The sequence below is a fragment of the Rhinoderma darwinii genome, chromosome 1 (genome assembly GCF_050947455.1).
Source record: "Rhinoderma darwinii isolate aRhiDar2 chromosome 1, aRhiDar2.hap1, whole genome shotgun sequence".
In the NCBI taxonomy this organism is placed as follows: Eukaryota; Metazoa; Chordata; class Amphibia; order Anura; family Rhinodermatidae; genus Rhinoderma; species Rhinoderma darwinii.
Window position 1 is genome coordinate 106812944 of NC_134687.1, and position 19934 is coordinate 106832877.

General features: G+C 44.1%; 1 protein-coding gene across 2 annotated transcripts in view; it reads left to right on the forward strand.

The window, feature by feature from the left end:
* Window positions 1-19934, forward strand: part of NEK1 (NIMA related kinase 1) — a 122511-nt gene that overhangs the window by 86220 nt on the left and 16357 nt on the right. For both annotated transcript variants that reach the window (XM_075860259.1, XM_075860260.1), the window contains 2 exons: window positions 710-801; window positions 5422-5627. In XM_075860259.1, the coding sequence (XP_075716374.1) occupies window positions 710-801; window positions 5422-5627 (298 nt within the window). The remainder of the gene's footprint in view (window positions 1-709; window positions 802-5421; window positions 5628-19934) is intronic.

Here is a 19934-nt window from a genome sequence, read left to right on the forward strand (position 1 = left end):
CAAAAAGATAGGACATGTCTTATTACAGCTGCATTTTGCGGTCCGGGCTCCTTGAAATGAATGTGCACTGCCCGTGATATGCGGGTGGCCCTTGGATGATACTCCGCGGCCGGCAGAGCCGCAAATCACGGGGGCCGTGCACACCACTACGGTCATGTGCATGAGCCCATACTCCAAACTCTTATGGGAAGCCTTCCCCGAATAGTAGCCACAGAAGGGGCCCCAACTCAATATTCATGCCCATGGTTTTTGAAGTGGATGTCAACTAAGCTAGTATACTGTAAGGTATGATGTTTAGGTGTCAATATATTTTTAACCATATAATGTATTAAATTCACTTGTTACATTTGGGTAACATTGACTTAAAACGAGTACACATACACATACATACATACATACATACACTTACACATACATGTACCAGTGTAAAACAGTCATAAAACTGTATCTGGAAAGTAAAGAAAAGCATTTTTTTGTGATCTATCTCTGCAGCGAAGAAGCAGAACACAAATCATGAATAAACTATGATACAGACAATATGTGGGGAAATATCTTTCAATCCTCAATTAGCCCATGACAGTATGGGGAACATGACAATTTGACAGCACGTAACCAAATAAGGTTTTTGTAACATTACATTTTTTTTCTTTTTCATTGCACTTTTGTTTGTGTATCTGCATGTTCAGTTTGTTTCATGTCTACATTTCAGTGATGAAGAAGAGCATCCTGTACATGAACATGGATCTCAAAGTGAAGACAATAATAATGATACAGAATGCTCAGGGGATGAAGAAGATACAGGTTAGTAACCATACTTAATCCAAATATTTATTGTGTGTATAAGGGGCTGTTCACATCACATTTGTTGGCCTGCGCTTGGTTGTGTAAGCCAGGAAAAACTCCTGACGTATGTGTTAAATGTAGGCTGTGACGAATGCCTAAGAGTGGCATCCATCACCCATGGGCTATAATGGTATCTGTTTTACAGATACGTCATGGACTCTCATTACCTTTTTATGATGTATCTGTTTAAATAGACATCATTATAGTCTATGGGTGACAGATGCCACTATTAGACATCCGTTTAACGCAACCGTCACCCATAGGCAACAATGGAAGTCTTTTTAATGGATATGTCATGAAAAGCTTTTGAGAAATGCAGAACTTATTCATTTAACGGATACCTGTGACGGACATTACAGTGGCTGGGTCTTAAGCTCAAATAACAATTTGATGTAACATCGTAGCTAACATGTAAATCACAACGAACTGTCGTACATAGTTCTGATTAATTTTTGCAGAGGAAATCACGGCAAAAAAAGGGCCAAAATTGCCTCTCCTTGTTTTCAATGGGAGGTGGAGGCATTTTTTTTCCCGCGAGCGGGAAAAAGAAGCGTAAGAAACACAGCAAACGGGTGCAGCATTATTTGACGCGTTTTATTGCAAAAACCGCTCACGGTTTTTACCTTTGCCTGTTGAAAAAGGAGGTAAAAAATTGCGGCAAAAAAAAAACGACTGTGGTCCAAATCCACTTAACAAAAACTGGAGCTGATTTTTCCAGGCAGAATTTTCTGCCTGCAAAAACTGTGTGAACAGGGGCTTATATTTCTAACGTGTTGACTTTGATGTTACCATGGATCATTAGGAGTGTTTCAATTGTAACCAATCAGCGCAGCTTTGGTCCGGGCTTACGCAGTTAAAGGGGTTTTCCGAGATAAATCTTTTATGTGTCAGCGATTTTAATCCCAGAATGTGATTACATTTGTAATGCACTTACTGTATCAAAATAGCCTCAGTTTCCCGATGCTGCCATGGGGCACCTGACTGGTGACGTCACTCTTTGCCCGCTGTGTTTACCAGCCGCATACCTATCACGTGGTCAAACGATTAAACGTTTCTGCCTGGTATACAACACGTCACTAGTGACGTGCCGTGTATGGGCTTCTCTGTTATATAGCCAGGAACATGCATTTGCGGTCCCTGCTGTTCTCTCGCTTGTCAAGGGAGAGAACAGCAGGGACCGGGCATGAGCATTCCTGGCTATATAACAGAACTAGTGACGTGTCGTATACCAGACAGAAACTTTTAACCGTTTGACCACGTGATAGGTATACGGCTGGTAAACACAGCCGGCCAAGAGAGTGACGTCACCAGTTGTGCCCCATGGCAGCATCGGGAAACTGGGCAAATTTTGATAGTTAGTGCATTACAAGTGTAATCACATTCCGGGATTAAAATCACTGACACATAAGAGTTTTATCTCGGAAAACCCATTTAAGACGCTGCACCTTGGTAACGGGGGAGTGTTAACAGCTATACCATAGGGTCTGTACCAGCGGAGCAGACGCAATGAGTTTATTAACAAATGGGGCCTGTCAGATGTAAGTGTCTGTTACTCTTTTAATCCACTGCGTTTTTGACACGATCTATACACTTTTTGAAGTAAGGAATATTTGCATATATTAAATGCATAGTCAATTTCACACTGTATTAAAGCATTTTATTATAAATTAATAATTGTTTGTACACTATTTGTTTGGTTAACCAGACAACCATTGGTTGACATGGGTTTAAATATGTTCAGTGATGAGTGAGTAATTAATATTATTTGAGCTTAGTAATTCATGAGGACCAATCTGGCTTTATGCCAGGGAAGTCTACATCCGACAACATCCGTAGGGTACAGATACTTGCACAGATAGGAGAAGCTATGAAGGCAGACTGGGCAATGGCATCGTTGGATGCCGCTAAAGCCTTTGATTCCATTGAATGGGCATACTTGTTCGAGACTCTGGACAGATTTGAATTTGGACCTCAATTCCTTAGGTGGAGCTCTCTTCTATATAAGGAACCACGGGCACAAATTCTGGTGAATGGGGTGTTATCCCCGCATTTTAGTTTACAGAGAGGTACTAGGCAGGGCTGTCCCCTCTCTCCTTTGCTGTTTGCCCTCGCTATTGAACCACTAGCCCTACGAATTCGACAACACCCTGAGTACAGGGGGATAGGTCTGGGGGGAAAGGAGGAAAGAATTGGCTTGTATGCAGACGATATGGTCCTTCTTATGTCTCAACCCAGGGAGACGCTATCCGTTGCGATCACTGCTTTAGAATTATTTGGGAAGTTCTCGGGACTTCACATTAATTGGACCAAGTCGTTTTTTATGCCCCTGCAGGGAATGGGATGGCCAGACATCATACAGGGTCTACGAGTAGTCTCTTCATTTAAATACCTTGGTATCATTATAAATCGGGACCATAGGAATGATCATGATACTAATATCTTACCACTGATGGATTATGTAAGGGGCAAGTTCAGGATCTGGAGTACTCTCCCCCTGGCTGTAACTGGTAGGATTAACTTAATTAAAATGGTCATCCTCCCCAAATGCCTATATGTCCTAGAACACACAGCGACACCAGTGTACAAAACCTTCTTTAAGCAGATACATGCCTTATTCCCAACATTCATTTGGGGTGCTAATAGGTCGAAACTCAGCCTCACTACTTTGCAACGGCCCAAAACACAGGGGGGAGCGGCCTTGCTTGATCTCTTTCTGTACGATCTAGCGGGGCAATTACGATATTTAAAAGCATGGGTAAATGACACGACGCTGACAAATAGGGAACAGCACCTGGCGGTCTACCTGCAAATACCTACCCTTTGGCCAGTATTGGAAGGACCCATGAATGCACTCAAGAATGTACTACCTGTTCATAGGGTGGCTTCCCAGGTATGGTCAGCTGCAAAGGGCATTTACGGGTACTCTGACGTGCAGACAGACATGCCATTATGGTCAAATCCACTCCTCACCCAGGTATCGGAGGACCTGGCTCCAGTATTCTGGATTCAACATGGGATACATAATATCGGGGATGTATATGAGGGAAATAGTCTCAAGTCCTTTACACAGTTGCAGTCTGAATTTACACTGCCCAGGACTGCCTTCTACAGGTACTTGCAATTGCGCCATGCTCTCGGGGCCCAGTTCCCTGCCCCAGATACGGCATTCTCACAATTTCCATTGATAGGCGTATTTAGATCTCAAGGACCCAGAGGTTTATTATCAGCCATTTACACGTCTCTCATAACGGCCAAAGTTAGCATACCACTACCGGTAAAGGACAAATGGAGAGCACAGATACCCGACCTCACTGAGGAGGACTGGGATGAGATTCTTTCTTCCCCACTCTGTGTCCCCAGCGGCCAATAACCGGATGATACAACTATCCATGATACATCAAAGCTACCTTACCCCTGTTAGGCTACAAAAAATGGGTAGATATCCGAGTATGGAATGTCACAGGTGTCGGTTTCCTAGGGCCGACTTCTGGCACATGATCTGGGCATGTCCATTTATTTCCTCTTTCTGGGATGAGGTAGTTGGGGTAGCAGCTGGAATTCTGCGTATCCCAGTCCCGGCAACTCCGCAGATTTGTTTGTTCGGTATTCTCCAAGACGAATGTTGTCCGCATTACAGGAAAATATTTCTTAGGGAAATACTGTTTATGGCAAGGAAGGCTATTGCTCTTAGATGGATGGACCCGCGTCCTCCCAAGGTGAATAAGTGGAAATCACTTGTGAATTCGATCATCCCTTACGAACGGATAATGTATAAACAAAGAGGATGCCTTTATAAATTCTATAAAATATGGGAAGCATGGTGTGAATCAGCAGTGACTCAATATACCCCACACAGATATCATGACATCCGTAGATCGCTGACACTTAGTTAAATTAAAGGGTAATGAATCATCATAGCCTCCGTTACAGTGCTTGGCCAAGTATGTGATCTGGGAGATGTATATTGTTTGTCTGCTCACGTGTATGTATTTTTCTGGATATGTTAAATTGAGACGCTTTGTAATGTGCACATCTCTGCATTCCTTTTTGTATACAGTGTATGGTGTAAATGCATTTGTACTATATGTTTTCAATAAAACGAGTTTAAAAAATAAATAAATATTATTTGAGCTTGAGAAAGACCCCACCACTATAATGGGTGAAAACCGAAACGCGGAATATCACTTTGGGCACAAAAAAGGCGTTCTACTAAAAAGGATGCTGTTGCCTCTACTATCTTCCTGGATACAGTGGTCCATTACCCATATAGACTACCATGTTCAAAAAAGGTGTGCTATTCCGTACCTTTTATTTTTGTGGTATACTCATGTATACAGGCGAGGTGGAGGCCAAATGGACAATCTTTTGGTCTCCATCTGACAATGGAGCCCTCTGGACACGTTTTGGGTGTATGTCCAAAACTTTCACGACATACAAGCTGAATGTAAACAAAAACCCTGAAGTGAACAGCCCCTAAGGCGTCATGGCAAATACAGCATAAGAAATGGGGAGAATACATCCGTAATGCGGCATGCCTTGGAGCATACCACGATTTCCATATCCTGTTTATCTTTACAGAACGTTGTGCAGGGGATGCACCGAAAGCACTATTTCATAAAGTTTCTTTACCCCACAACGTTGTCACACCAAATGTATCTGCACAGTCTTCATTTGATGACTCCTTGCCACCTCGTTCTCGCTCTGCATCTCCAGCTATAACCAAAGGCAAGACGGCATTGTTGATTGGACTCTCAACTGGTCTGTTTGATGCAAATAATCCAAAGGTATGTAGTCAGTCAGTGTAAATTCTATTTTTAATGCAGCTGTTAAAAATTGTATATGTGTTAGGCTTCATTAAGTTATTTTTCTATTAAAAATCTTCGCTTTTTTCCCCCCCTAACACTGTGTTAGCCCATAGAAGAGCGTAGTGTGGTTGCTTAAAGAAAAAAAATGGCTAACATTTAAAAAAAAATATTCTGGATAACTCCTTTTAATCACACTAGCTTGTTTTTTGGACAGTGTGTTTAAACACACATAAAAAATACACTATATGGACAAAAGTATTGAGACACACCTCTTAATCATCTCATTTGTTCCATCGCTATAGGTATATAAAATCAAGCACCTAGCAATGCAGTCTGCCTTTACAAACATTTGTGATAGAATGGGTCACTGAACTCACTAAATTAGAGCGTGGTACTGTAATAGGATGCCACCTTTGCAACAAGTCAGTTTGTGAAATTTCTTCCCTCCTAGATATTCCACAATCAACAGTGAGTGGTATTATTTCAAAATGGAAGCCTTTAGAACCACAGCAACTGAGCCACGAAGTGGCAGACCGTGTAAAGTTAGAGAGTGTAACGACCAGCGGGTTTGTGGACCCACTGGGCTACTCCACCGGATTGGTTTAGGGCCACCTCTAAGGACGTGGTCTAAGCAGCCTCCCTGGTCTTCACACTTTAAGGGTATGTTCACACAGCCTATTTTCGGCCGTTTTTCGGGCCGTAAACGCCCCAAAAACGGCCGACAAAATCGGAAGCAGAACGCCTCCAAACATCTGCCCATTGATTTCGGTTTTAAAACGGCCGCGTAAAAAAACGGCCGCGAAAAAGAAGTGCAGGTCACTTCTTGGGACGTTTTTGGAGCAGTTTTTCATTGACTATCGAAAAAAGCTCCAAAAACGGCCATGAAAATCGCGAGTGGCTTCAAAAACGTCTGAAAATCAGGAGCTGTTTGGCCTTGAAAATAGCTCTGTATTTTAAGACGTTTTTGAGTTTGTGTGTGAACATACCCTAGCCCCTATACAGGGATCTAGTCTTTGCTGCGGGGAGGCTGCCAGGTCGCTCCCTCTTGATCTGATCCTGGCCTAGTATCTTCTGGCCAGACAGGCACAGGTAGATGGTACCTTGATGGATGGAGGCAAGACTGTGGATCACGGATGACAGGTGGATAGCAGACAGCGGAACACAGGATGGTAGCTGGCAGCTGGACACAGGCATGTAGCTGGCAGCTGGACACAGGCTGGTGGCGGGTTGCCGGGCGCAGGCTGGTGGCGGGTTGCCGGGCGCAGGAGAAGGCAGACTACGTCGGCAGCTTCGTTGGAGAAGAGGTCACTGAGGATGGTACAGGACCTGCCATCGGCATTACATACAGCGGGTTTGTCAACTGCTGAGGCACATAGTGCATAAAAGTCTCCAACGCTGTGCAGACTCAATGACTGCACTAACTCTGGCATTAACATCTGCACAAAAAATGCGCACCGGGATCTTCATGGCATGGGTTTCCATGGCCGAAAAGCTGCATGCAAGCCTTATATCACCAAGCAGCGAATAGAGTGATGTAAAGCATGCCGCCAATCACGCTTCTCTATCTGGCAGTCTGATGGACGAGTCATTGGCGAATGCCAAGAGAACGCTACCTGCCTGACTGCATTGTGCCAACTGTAAAGTTTGGTGGAAGACGGATAATGGGATTGTTTATGTAGTTACTCACTGTACATCCATACTTCGTTATTTTTTTTTCTCTGGAAAACTGAGGATTGGCAGTTTACACCATTGATCCTCCTGAACAAAATGATCAAAATGTTATTTTTGTGTTAAAGCACAGTATGGAGGATGTGCTGCCTGCCATTTTTATAATGTTATGAATTCACCAGTGTACAGAGAGTACTGGAATCATATGGTGCAAACATTTTGTGTAAGATGGAGTACCAGATGGCATTCTCATTTCTACTATAGGCGTATCAACTATATAACTTATTTTGCAAATATACTTGGCCTGCTTCCCTCCTCTCTTTGCTCCCTTCCTTCACTCCTCTCTCACCTCCTCTCCCTTCCTTCCATCCATCCATCTATCTTTTCTTTCTTTCTCCCTCCCTTAAATCTTTGTTTATAAGCTTATGCCAATCTTTAAAAAAAAAAAAAAAAAAAAAAAGGCTCCAAATAGCTGAAAATTACAAAAGATGCTATGCTGACCTTATAAAATGTCCACTGTGTGTTCCTGGTCCCCTGCTGGACTTTGGTCACATAACGTCATGAAGTAAACAATCTCAGTGAGCCAATCTCTAGTCACAGCGGTGACATCCCGAAAACAACTATTAAAGGTTGGAAAAGCTTATCGACAAATGTGCTTTATCAGAATTGCATTAACCCCTTCAGGACCAGACCCATTTTTTCAAATTTGACATGTCACTTCATGTGGTAATAACTTCAGAATGCTTTTACCTATCCAAGCGATTATGAGATTGTTTTCTCATGACATATTGTACTATATTAGTGAAAAAATCTGGTCAATAAATTAATTGGTTATTTGTGAAAAACCAAAATGTAGAGAAAATTTTAAGAAATTATGATTTTTCTAATTTTAAATGTATCTGCTTGTAAAGCAGATAGTAATACCACACAAAATAGTTACTAATTAACATATCCCATATGTCTACTTTGTTTGCATCGTTTTTTGAACATCCTTTTATTTTTCTAGGACGTTACAAGGCTTAGAACTTTAACAGCGATTTCTCAAATTTTTAAGAAAATTTCATAAGGCTATATTTTCAGGGACGAGTTCAGTTCTGAAGTGGTTTTGAGGGCTCTATATATTTGAAACTCCCATAAAACACACCATTTTGAAAACTGCACCCCTCAAAGTATTCAAAACAGCATTCACAAAGTGTTTTAATCCTTTAGGCATTTTACAGGAATTGAAAGAATAGTAGACGTGAAATTTTCAAATTTAATCTTTTTTTGCCAAAATGCATTTGTAATAAATTTTTTCTCTGTAACACAGAAGGTTTTACCCGACAAATGCATCTCAATATTTATTGCCCAGATTCTGCAGTTTTTAGAAATATCCCACATGTGGCCCTAGTGTGCTAATGGACTGAAACACAGGCCTCAGAAGCAAAGGAGTACCTAGTGGATTTTGGGGCCTCCTTTTCATTAGAATATATTTTAGGCACCATGACCGGTTTGAAGAGGTCTTGTTGTGCCAAAACAGTGGAACCCCCAAAAGTGACCCCATTTTTTTGAAACTACACCCCTCAGGGAATTTATCTAGGGGTATAGTTGGCATTTTGACCTCATGGGTTTTTTTGCTAAATGTATTCGTATTAGTCTGTGAAAATGAAAATCTACTTTTTTTCTGGAAAAACGTAGAATTTTCGAATTTTTGCAAGGAATAAAGGAGAAAAAGCAACCCAACATTTGTAAAGCAATTTCTCCCGATTACGGAAATACCCCATATGTGGTAATAAACTGCTGTTTGGACCCACGGCAGTGCTCAGAAGGGAAGGAGCGCCACTTGGATTTTGGAGCGCTGATTTTACTTGAATGGTTTTCGGTGCCGTGTCGCGTTTGCAAAGCACTGGAGGGACATAAACAGTGGAAACCCCCCAAAAGTGACCCCATTTTGGAAACTATGCCCCTCAAGGAATTTTTCTAGTGGTATAGTTAGCATTTTGACCCCACATGTTTTTTTGCTGAATTTATTGGAATTAGTCTGTGAAGACGAAAATCTCCTTTTTTTTCTGAAAAAACATAGAATTTTCTAATTTTTATAATGAATAAAGGAGAAAAGCAATCCATCGTTTGTAAAGCAATTTCTTTTGATTACGGAAATACCCCATACAGAACCGATAAAAACAAGGGGACATATACAAAAACACCGAAAAAGGCCATACTTACAAATGGACACAGCCAGGTCAGAAACGCTGATGGAGTGAGCAGGTGCTTTAAATAATAATAGCCACTCCCACTAGTCTTGAGGGGAGTGGTGTGTGTGGTGCATGGGATGTGTAGTAAGAAATAATAAATGAATAGTGTGTGTGCAAGTGTAATACTATAAGTGAAATATAGGGGGCAGTAATGAGTGAAGTGCCTCAATAGAAATAAATGGATAATGGGGTGCAAGTGTGTGAAACATGGAGGGATAGTGTGTGCTGTCCTCTGAAGGGAGTAGTACACACCGTTGTAGGAAATCTTCAGTTTCTTGGCAATTTCTCGCATGGAATAGCCTTAATTTCTAAGAACAAGAATAGACTGTCGAGTTTCACATGAAAGCTCTCTTTTTCTAGCCATTTTGAGAGTTTAATCGACCCACAAACGTAATGCTCCAGATTCTCAACTAGCTCAAAGGAAGGTCCGTTTTATAGCTCCTCTAAACAGCAAAACTGTTTACAGCGGTGCTAACATAATTGCACAAGGGTTTTCAAGTGTTGTCTAATCATCCATTAGCCTTCTAAAACGGTTAGCAAACACAATGTACCATTAGAACACTGGAGTGATGGGGCGTGGCCTAGCGGTGAATGTGAGAGGACGTGTGTGACCGGAGCTCCTGCTGTATTCATCCTATAAGGTCCATATATCCCGTAAAATTCGGGGAAAACCGCTTCCCCAGGGTCTTACCAGAGTCTAGAGGTGGAGGAGCACGAGTGCCCGTTCATAATGACGCGCTCAAAGAAGCAGAAGTCGCCGCCAGCGAGTCCCGGGTCCCGCGCTCAAGATGGCGCCGAGGAGAAGGAAGGCCGCAATAGAGGCCTCCGGCAGGAAGTAGTGGAGAAGCTGGAGAGGTTCGCCCGCACGCCGAGAGCAGGGGGGGCGGCTGCACAGCAGCGACAGTCGGCTGGAGATCAGGCAGCTGGAGGCTCATCTTATGGATCCAGGTACTCTCCTTTGGCGGGGGACATGAGAAGTGAGGAGGAGAGGAGTGGCGCCATGCAGGATCAGCCAGGTGCTGGAGGGAAAAGTGGAGCAAGGAAGGAGGAACCCTCCCTAAAGGACATTTTGGCAGCGGTGAAGCAAAATTCTATGGTCCTTAATACCTTAGCAAGTCAGATGGGTGGATTGAAGGAGGACATTTTGCTGCTCAGGAATGATTTGCAAAAAGTAGCGGAACGCACCACTGCCGTGGAGGGGAGAGTCTCAGACATGGAGGATGCGATTCCTCACATAAAGCAGGATGTACAGGCACACTCGCAGGCAGTGGCGACATTGCTGGCTAAGACAGACGACATGGAAAATCGGCTGTGACGGAATAACGTTCGCCTAGTGGGGGTTCCAGAAAGAGTGGAGGGAGTGAATCCGGATGATTTTTTTGAAAAGTGGCTGATAGACACATTTGGCAGAGAGGAATTGACCCCTTTATTTGCGGTGGAGAGAGCGCACAGGGTGCCGACCAGACCCGGCCCTCCGGGAAGGCCGCCGAGACCGGTGCTGATAAAGATTTTACATTATAAAGATAGAGACAAGATCCTGAGGAAAGCTAGAGAGCGTCAAGACATCTCCTTTAATGGGGTGAAAGTGTCCTTCTTCCCGGATTTCTCTATGGAAGTACAAAGGAAAAGATCACAGTTTATGGATATAAAGAGACGCCTAAGGGCGTTACAAGTGCAATATTCAATGATTTATCCTGCCCGTCTGAGAGTGGTGGCGCTGGGCACAACTTCCTTTTTCGAGACACCGAGAGAAGCGGTTAGATGGTTGGATAGCCATGAAAGTCAGCTGAGACCGGCGGAGGCAGAGGGACGGCGTTGATCCGGAACAGACCGGCTGACAAAAGGAGGCTGGGGATACGGGACTGAACCAGGTGTCGTAGAAAATTGCAAGATATGGCATTGAGGGTTCCTGGTCATGTTTGGACTTGGAGTTGGAGGGTATGGTTGCGGTGAACGCGGAAGACCGGAAGAGGAGGAATGTGTTTATGGACATTGAGGGGTACCGATATGTTGAAAGGATGGTTGTTTATTTGCAAGAAAAAAGACAGCGGGAGGGATGGTCAGTTACGCGGGAAAAGTGAATAACGATTTATGGTATTGTTGAATGTACGGTGGGCGGAGTTGACCTGCCGACGCTTGTTATGTGTAATGGCAGATACGTTCTGTCGCCCCAACCCTTGGAAAGGGGTAGGTTTACGGGGGAGGTTACAGGGGGGGGGAGGGGAGGGAGGGAAAGAGGACCCAGCCGGTCGGATATGTAAAGTTGCGAGAACAGGATAGGATGTGTTGGGATATGTTGAGGGATGATGGGATCACTTAATTGTTTGTCCTGGAATGTACGGGGCCTGCGGGAAGCCAGAAAAAGACAGGCGATATTTGATTTTATTAGGAAACAGGAGTCGAGGGTGATAGGACTACAGGAGACACATATGACTAGGGATTCAGTCTCCATGATGCATAGGGCCTGGGTAGGCCATAGTTTTCATTCATATCATACTACATATTCAAGGGGGGTGAGTCTTCTCATACATAGGGCAGTGCCATTTATATGTCACGACTCCTTCCAGGATGGGGAGGGGCGGTATGTGGGGGTACACTGTACGATGTATCATTGGAATTGCGTGCTGGTGGTGTTGTATGTCCCCCCTCCATTTTCTAGCGGATGTATCAAGAAAGTGGTGGAGGAACTGGCTAGGTACCCGGAGGTGCCGTTACTAGTGATGGGGGATTTTAACGCAGTATTGAATACCAATATGGATAAATTCGGCATGACAGGGGGAGGTTTAACAGCGTTTGGCCATCTTGTTGCTGAAATGGGTTGGAGGGACATATGGAGGGATAAACATCCAAATAGCTTTCAGTATTCTTGTGCGTCTTCCACATATCAGTCTTTAATCCAGGATAGACCTAATCTTGTGCTCACCGGCAGCGGTACCATTTGTAGCCCAGATAGAGTACTTGCAAAGAGCGTTATCGGATCATTCTCCTTTGGTAATGAAGATAGAGACGGAGGGGAGGACAGGGCGGGGGCAAGGGTGCTGGAAACTCAATGCCTTTTGGCTGAAGTTGATAGATCATAAACAAATTTTAGACCTCATAAAGGAATACTTTCAATTTAATTCGGGAACGGTACCGCAAGAGATACTGTGGGACGCGATGAAGGCGTGGCTGAGAGGGGTGTTCATCCAGCACATTTCGGCAGTAAAAACACGGTCTAGACAATTAGGGGAAGCGCTGTTGGAAAGGGTAACGGAGACAGAAAGGCTACATATAATAGCTAACACACCAGACACACTGAAGCATTGGGTGGAGGCGCAGCGGTTGCTAAAACAACATCAGTTGGAGAGGGCAGATAACAAAAGGATGTTTTTAAAACGCCAATATTATGAGGAGGGGGAAACCACTGGACGGTTACTGGCAAGGATGGCGCAGGCTCAGAGGGAGAATAATTACATACACACTATTAAAGGGGAGGGGGGGAAGTTGGAGACGGATACAGGACAGATTTTGAAAGTTTTTCAGCAGTTTTACTCGGATTTGTATGCCTCTAGGGCAGAGCACACACCTCAACAGCTGGAAGAGTATATAGGGGAGATAGAACTTCCCAGGTTGGGAGGGGAGGAGAGAGGGACATTGGAGGAGCCCATATCTCTGGAGGAGCTCCAGGCAGCCATAGGGATACTAGCCAGTGAAAAGGCGCCGGGGCCGGATGGGCTTCCGGTGGAAGTTTTTAAGAAATATGGGGAGGAGCTCGCACCGCAGTTATTGGCCACTCTTGTAGATAGTTTTGATAGGGGGCGGCTTCCGGAAACAATGTACGAAGCAACTATAGTCGTTCTGCCTAAAGAGGGGAAGGATCCCCAGCTCCCGGGCTCCTATAGACCAGTTTCTCTATTGACGGCGGATATTAAAATCATGGCGAAAGTATTGGCGCTTCGATTAGCTAAGGTAGTGGCTGGGGTGGTACATGAGGATCAGGCCGGATTTATGCCATCCAAATCGACGGCGGTTAATCTGAGACGGCTGTTCTTGAATTTACAACTTCTGCCGGATAATCATGGGGGGAGAGCCATTCTGTCCTTAGACGCGGCTAAAGCATTCGATTGCGTGGAGTGGAAATATTTGTGGTCAGTTCTGGAGAAAATGGGATTTGGCCCTAATTATATAAAATGGGTAAAGTTGTTGTATGTAGCCCCGACAGCAAAGATAAGAGTGAATGGGGTGCTATCGGATCGGTTCGCGCTGGAGCGGGGAGCGCGTCAGGGATGTCCATTATCTCCATTGTTGTTGGCGGTGGAACCCTTGGCGTGCGCAGTGAGACAACATGAACATATTCAGGGGTTGAGATATGGGGGGTGGAGGAACGAATTGCATTATACGCAGACGATATGCTGTTATTCATGGCGGATACCGAGCGCACACTACCGTTAGTGATGGCCCTAATTAAGCGGTTTGGGAAATATTCAGGACTACTCATTAATTGGTCAAAATCGGCTCTAATGCTCATGGACCCGGGGGTTATCCAGACTGGGGAGGAGGAGGTGGAGATACCGGTGGTCACGGAGTTTAAGTATTTGGGGGTTAGGGTGACGGCGAAAGTACAGGATTATATGTCCCTTAATGTAATGCCACTGTTAACAACGATAAAAGCCAAAGTAGAGGCGTGGAATAAGTTACCACTATCGGCTCTGGGTAGGACGAATCTGATTAAAATGATCCTTATGCCCCAGGTGCTGTATGTCCTACATAACTCCCCGGTATGGATCCCCAAATATTGGTTCAGGAGGTTGCATAACCTGTTTAGGGACCTAGTATGGAAGAAGGGGGTACCTAGGATTAAACTGGAGAAATTACAGTTGCCGAAAGAGGAGGGGGGCCTGGCTGTGCCCAATGCTTGGGTGTATTATTTAGCTGCCCAATGTCAGCATTTCTGGGGGTGGGAGCAGGAAGAGACATGGGGGTCCAGTGCGCGCATCCTATCATATCTGGGGGGGGGAGAACCCGTTGGGAGGACTGGAAGCGCACAGCTATAAACGGATGGCGAGTACCAGACCCACTCTGCTTCTCATACACAAGGTGTGGTGGCAGTGCAAGCAATTGCTGGGGATAGGAGAATGCACTAAATATACACCACTCTGGAGGAATGCTTATCTGGGGGAATTGGGTAAATTGGAAGGGATGCAGGGGTGGGAGCAGCAAGGCATAATACGATTGAGTCAGTTGTACGAGGGAGGCATACTCAAATCCTTTCAGCAAATAAGGGAGGAGTTTCAGCTGGGCTCCCGCATGTTCTATCAGTACCTGCAGATTAGGCACGCTGTGCAGACACAAGCGGTCAATGTAGACATGACAATACATGCCGCGGGGGTGTTGGAGCATATTGCAAAAGCAGTAACGTCAAAAGGATTAATTTCATTGGTTTATCGCAGGTTATTGGTGGAACATCTGGGGGATCCTATGGCACCAGTGAAAGCTGTATGGGAGAGGGATGTGGGTCCTATTACAACAGACCACTGGGAGGCGGTATTGGCAGCAACATGTACTTAGTCCATTAATGTAGCACAACGAAGATCGCAGTTGTTTCTGATACATAGGGTGTATAGGACCCCGTGGGTGCTGAAACAAATGGGATTAAGAGCAGATGCCAAGTGCCCTAGGTGCCCGGAGGAAAAAGCAGACATCCTTCATATGTTCTGGACATGCGGGAGGTTGGGGAGTCTGTGGACGGAAATATTGGAGCTAGTGGGGAGAGTGTTTGAGGTACAGATTCCATGGGATCCTGTGGTTATGCTGCTAGGGTATGTTGGAGATTTGGAGGGGGATAGGATGTCAGGGTTGGCAATCGCTAAAATACTATATCAAGTTAGGAAAGGAATAGCAAAGCACTGGCTGGATGCGGAGCCACCATCGAAACAAGAAATCATAGGGGCACTTAACTCACAGGTTCTGATGGAATATAGGATATATTCTAAGAGGGGGTCCAAGGCCAAGTTTGAAAAGCAATGGGCTAGGTGGATTGATCAATCTGGGTATGCTTCTGTGGAGCTAATGACACTACGGTCACACGTTCAGGTATAGGGCTACTGACGGTGGGGTACACACGGAGAGCAGGCGTAAGATGGGGAATGGAAAAGGGGAAGAGAAGGAGATAGGATTGAAAAAGTGGTATCGAGAAGACCGGCTGGGGGGATACAAGGGGGAGTTGGGGGGAAGGGAATGTTTGGTTGGACATAAATAATTGGGTCTGTGGAAATTTGCTTATACACTGTATGAGAAAGTACAATGACCTGTAAAAATGTGAAGTTTGTTGAATAAAATTGAACTGATTAAAAAAAGAACACTGGAGTGATGGTTGCTGGAAATGGGCCTCTATACACCTATGTAGATATTGCATTAAAAACCAGACGTTTGCAGCTAGAATAGTCATTTAGCACATTAACAATGTATAGAGTGTATTTCTGATTAATTTAATGTTATCTTCATTGAAAAAAAACTGCTTTTCTTTCAAAAATAAGGAAATTTCTAAGTGACCCTAAACTTTTGAACGGTAGTGTATGTGGTAATAAACTGCTGTTTGGACCCACAGAAGGGCTCAGAAGGCAAGCCGTGCCATTTGTATTTTGCTGAATTGGTTTCTGGGGGCCATGTCGTATTTGCAGAGCCCCTGAAGTACCAGTACAGTAGAAATTCCTCAGGTGTGATCCCATTTTGGAGACTATACCCCGCAAAGAATTAAATTAGAGGTGTAGTGAGGATTTTTTTCCAATAACATGTAGATTTCGCTCATTTTTTATTTCCACAAGGCATACAGGAGAAAAGACACCCCAAAATGTGTTACACAAGTAGTAGGGAAATACTCCATATGTGGTTGTAAACTGCTATTTGGACACACGGCAAGGGACTAAAGGGAAAAAGCACATTTTCGTTTTTGGAGTGGAGATTTTACAAAATTGGTTTTTGGCACCATGTTGCATTTTTGCTGAGGTACCATTACAGTGAAAACCCCCAAGAAGTGACCCCATTTAGGAAACTACACCCCTCAAGGAATTCATCTAGAAGTGTAGTGAGCATTTTGACCCCAAAGGTTTTGCAGAAATTAGTGCACAGTGGATGTTACAGATTGAAAATTACCATTTTCCACAGATATGCTATTTGCCCAATGTGTTGTGCCCAGCTTGTACCACCGTAGACACACATCCTATAAATTGTTAAGCGGTTCTCCAGAGTACAGTAATACCCCATATGTGATCATAAACTGCTGTTTGGGCACACTGCCAGGCCCAGACGGCGCACCATTTGGCTTTTGGAGAGCAGATTTTGCTTGGTAGTAGTTTTGTTTAGTGTTTTACTAGTGTTTCAGTTTATAATGTAGGGGTATATGTAAGCTGTGCGGAGTACATCCGGGTATATGTAAGCTGTGCGGAGTACATCAGGGAATATGTAAGCTGGGCGGAGTACATCAGGCTATATGTAAGCTGACTGGAGTGCATCAGGTCATAATGGGATGATATAATAATGGGGTAAATAAATAATAAAATTAATTATCCATGGATAGTGACGTACGCTTTGAACCAATCCTGAATAGGCCAGATTTTTGGGTGCAGGAGTCGCACTTCTCAAGGGTGTCCATGGTACAGTACAAAATATTCGCACTCCAGCATTGCCTAATCTTTGACTTCTTCACTAGCCCCATATGTAGCACAGACCCCAAAATGTCATAGTTTCCACTGCATTTACAGGGTCTACCAGTGGGGGCTGCAAATGATTACGTGGGGTTTTAGGTGAAGAACTGCTGCACATATAAATTAGTCTGGGCCGTCGTTATGCATTATTGTGTTTCGAGAGTCATAACTCTTTATTTTTCCGTTGACGAGCTTCGTGAGTACTTGATTTTCATGGGACGAGCTGTAGTTTTTATTAGTATCATTTTGGGGTACATGTGATGATTTGATCAGTTTTTATTAAATTTTTTGGGAGGTGAGGAGACCAAAAACCAGAAATTCTCTCACTTTTTTCTTATAAATCTTTAACTGCGTTCTCTGTGCAGTATAAACAACATGTTTACTTTATTCTGCGGTTCGATACGATTATGGCAATACCAAATTTATATCGTTTTTATATATTTTACTACTTTTACACAATAAAAACACTTTTTTTCTAAATAAATAATGTTTTAGTGTCCCCATATCCGGAGAGCCTTAACTTTTTAATTTTTTTGTTGACGGAGCTGTGTGAGGCTTGTTTTTAGCGTGACAAATGCTAGTTTTTATTGGTACCATGTTGGGGTACGTGCTACGTTTTGATCACTTTTTATTCCATTTTTTTGGAAACAACGTGACCAAAAAAGGAATTTCTGCCATTGTTTTTTTACTGTATTTTTTTACGGTGTTCATCGTGCGGGATAAATAATATATTTTTTTACGAATGCGGCGATACCTATTATGTATATATTTTTTCTAATTATAAAGGGCTTGATCAGGGAAACAGGGCGATTTATTGTTTTTATTACATAAAACTTTTTATTTGTCTAAAACTTTTTTACATTTTTTTTTCACTTGAAGATCTGATCTTCTGATCCCCAGTATAATACACTGCACTACTTATGTAGTGCAGTGTACTTACTGTAACTGTCATTTTACAACTGACAGTTAAGCCTTATAGGTCCTGCCTTAGGCAGGACCTAATAGGCTCCCGTACCTGGCAACCAGCAAGCCGTTGCTAGGCTTCCTGGTTGCCATTGCAACATTTTTCGCGGGGGGCCAACCGGGTACAGAGGGAGCCCCCTCCCTCTGTGTCAATCACTTAAATGCTGCTGTCGCTATTAACAGCAGCATTTAAGGGGTTAAACTGTGGTGATCGGATAGAACTGTGAAAGCCGCCGTTGCAGCGGGATGTCAGCTATATATTACAGCCGACACCCGCTGAAGATGAAGCGTGCACAGCTCCTGTGCCCGCTTCATCCTCAGGGCGTTACTGTACGCCCATTTGCGGGAACGACCCGCTAAAAAGGACGTACAGTAACGCCGATTTGTGGGAAGGGGTTAATCATTATTAATCATAATAATAGATAATGGTTAGAGATTCATTTTTGTTAGGTTTTTATCATATTTTACCTAAAACTACAAAAGGTTAACATTCATGAGAGATAATAAATGTCAGGTTCCAGTGTTAACTATCGTGAAAGATGAGCTTTGAAATAATTACAGTGTCGGTACAGAATTTTATAGTAAAGCTATAAAAAAGCCGAATTTTATAGTAAAGCTATTCTGAAAAATATTAACTGTAAAATATCCTGAGGTATTTTGGACTTTGCCTGTAACCAATGCTGGTGTTACAATCCAGGAAGGTTGGGCAAATGGCAGGACCCACTGCTCACTGCTTCGTATTTATGTACGGTGTAGTTTCTACTATACAGCACAGTGCTGTGTTGCTATGTTCTGTGTAGTTTCTTGGTCCTGAGTAGATGCTCTGACACAGGACACTGGGAGAGACCTCACGGCACTTGACGGTGCTCGGGGGATCCCCCTATTTATTTATTTTTCAGGATCCCTTTATAACTTGCTGCTGTTGGGTCTTAGGCCTGATTTACACGAGCGTGTGCGTTTTGCGCACGCAAAAAACGTGGCGTTTTGCGTGCGCAAAAAGCACTTAACAGCTCCGTGTCATCAGCGTATGATGCGCGGCTGCGAGATTTTCTCGCAGCCGCCATCATTATGACACTCCGTTTGGATGTTTGTAAACAGAAAAGCACGTGGTGCTTTTCTGTTTTCATTTATCCTTTTGACAGCTGTTGCGCGAATCACGCAGTTCGCACGGAAGTGGTTCCGTGCGGCATGCGTGGTTTTCACGCACCCATTGACTTCAATGGGTGCGTGATGCGCGAACAGCGCACAAAGATAGGACATGTCGTGAGTTTTTTTCAGCGGACTCGCGCTGAGCAAAACTCACGGACTGTCTGCATGCCCCCATAGACTAATATAGGTGCGTACGACACGCGTGAAAAGCACGCACATCGCAAGCACGTATATCACGCTCGTGTAAACGAGGCCTTAACCCGTTAGTGACCGACCCATCGTGTTTCTACGTCGGTCACTAACGGGCCTTATTCCGATGCCATAGACTTTTTACGTCGCGGCATCGGAATAAGTAAACCGAGCAGGGAGATGTCAAATCTCCCTGCTCTCAGCTGCTAGAGGCAGCTGGGAGCGTCCCTGCTCTGCCGTGTGAGATCGATATTAGTATCGATCTCACACGTTTAACCCCTCAGATGCGGTGCTCAATAGCGAGCACCGCATCTGAGTGGTTTTGGAGAGTGGGAGGGAGCTCCCTCTCTCCCCCACCGACACCCGGCGATACGATCGCCGAGTGTCTGTGTCTCCCATGG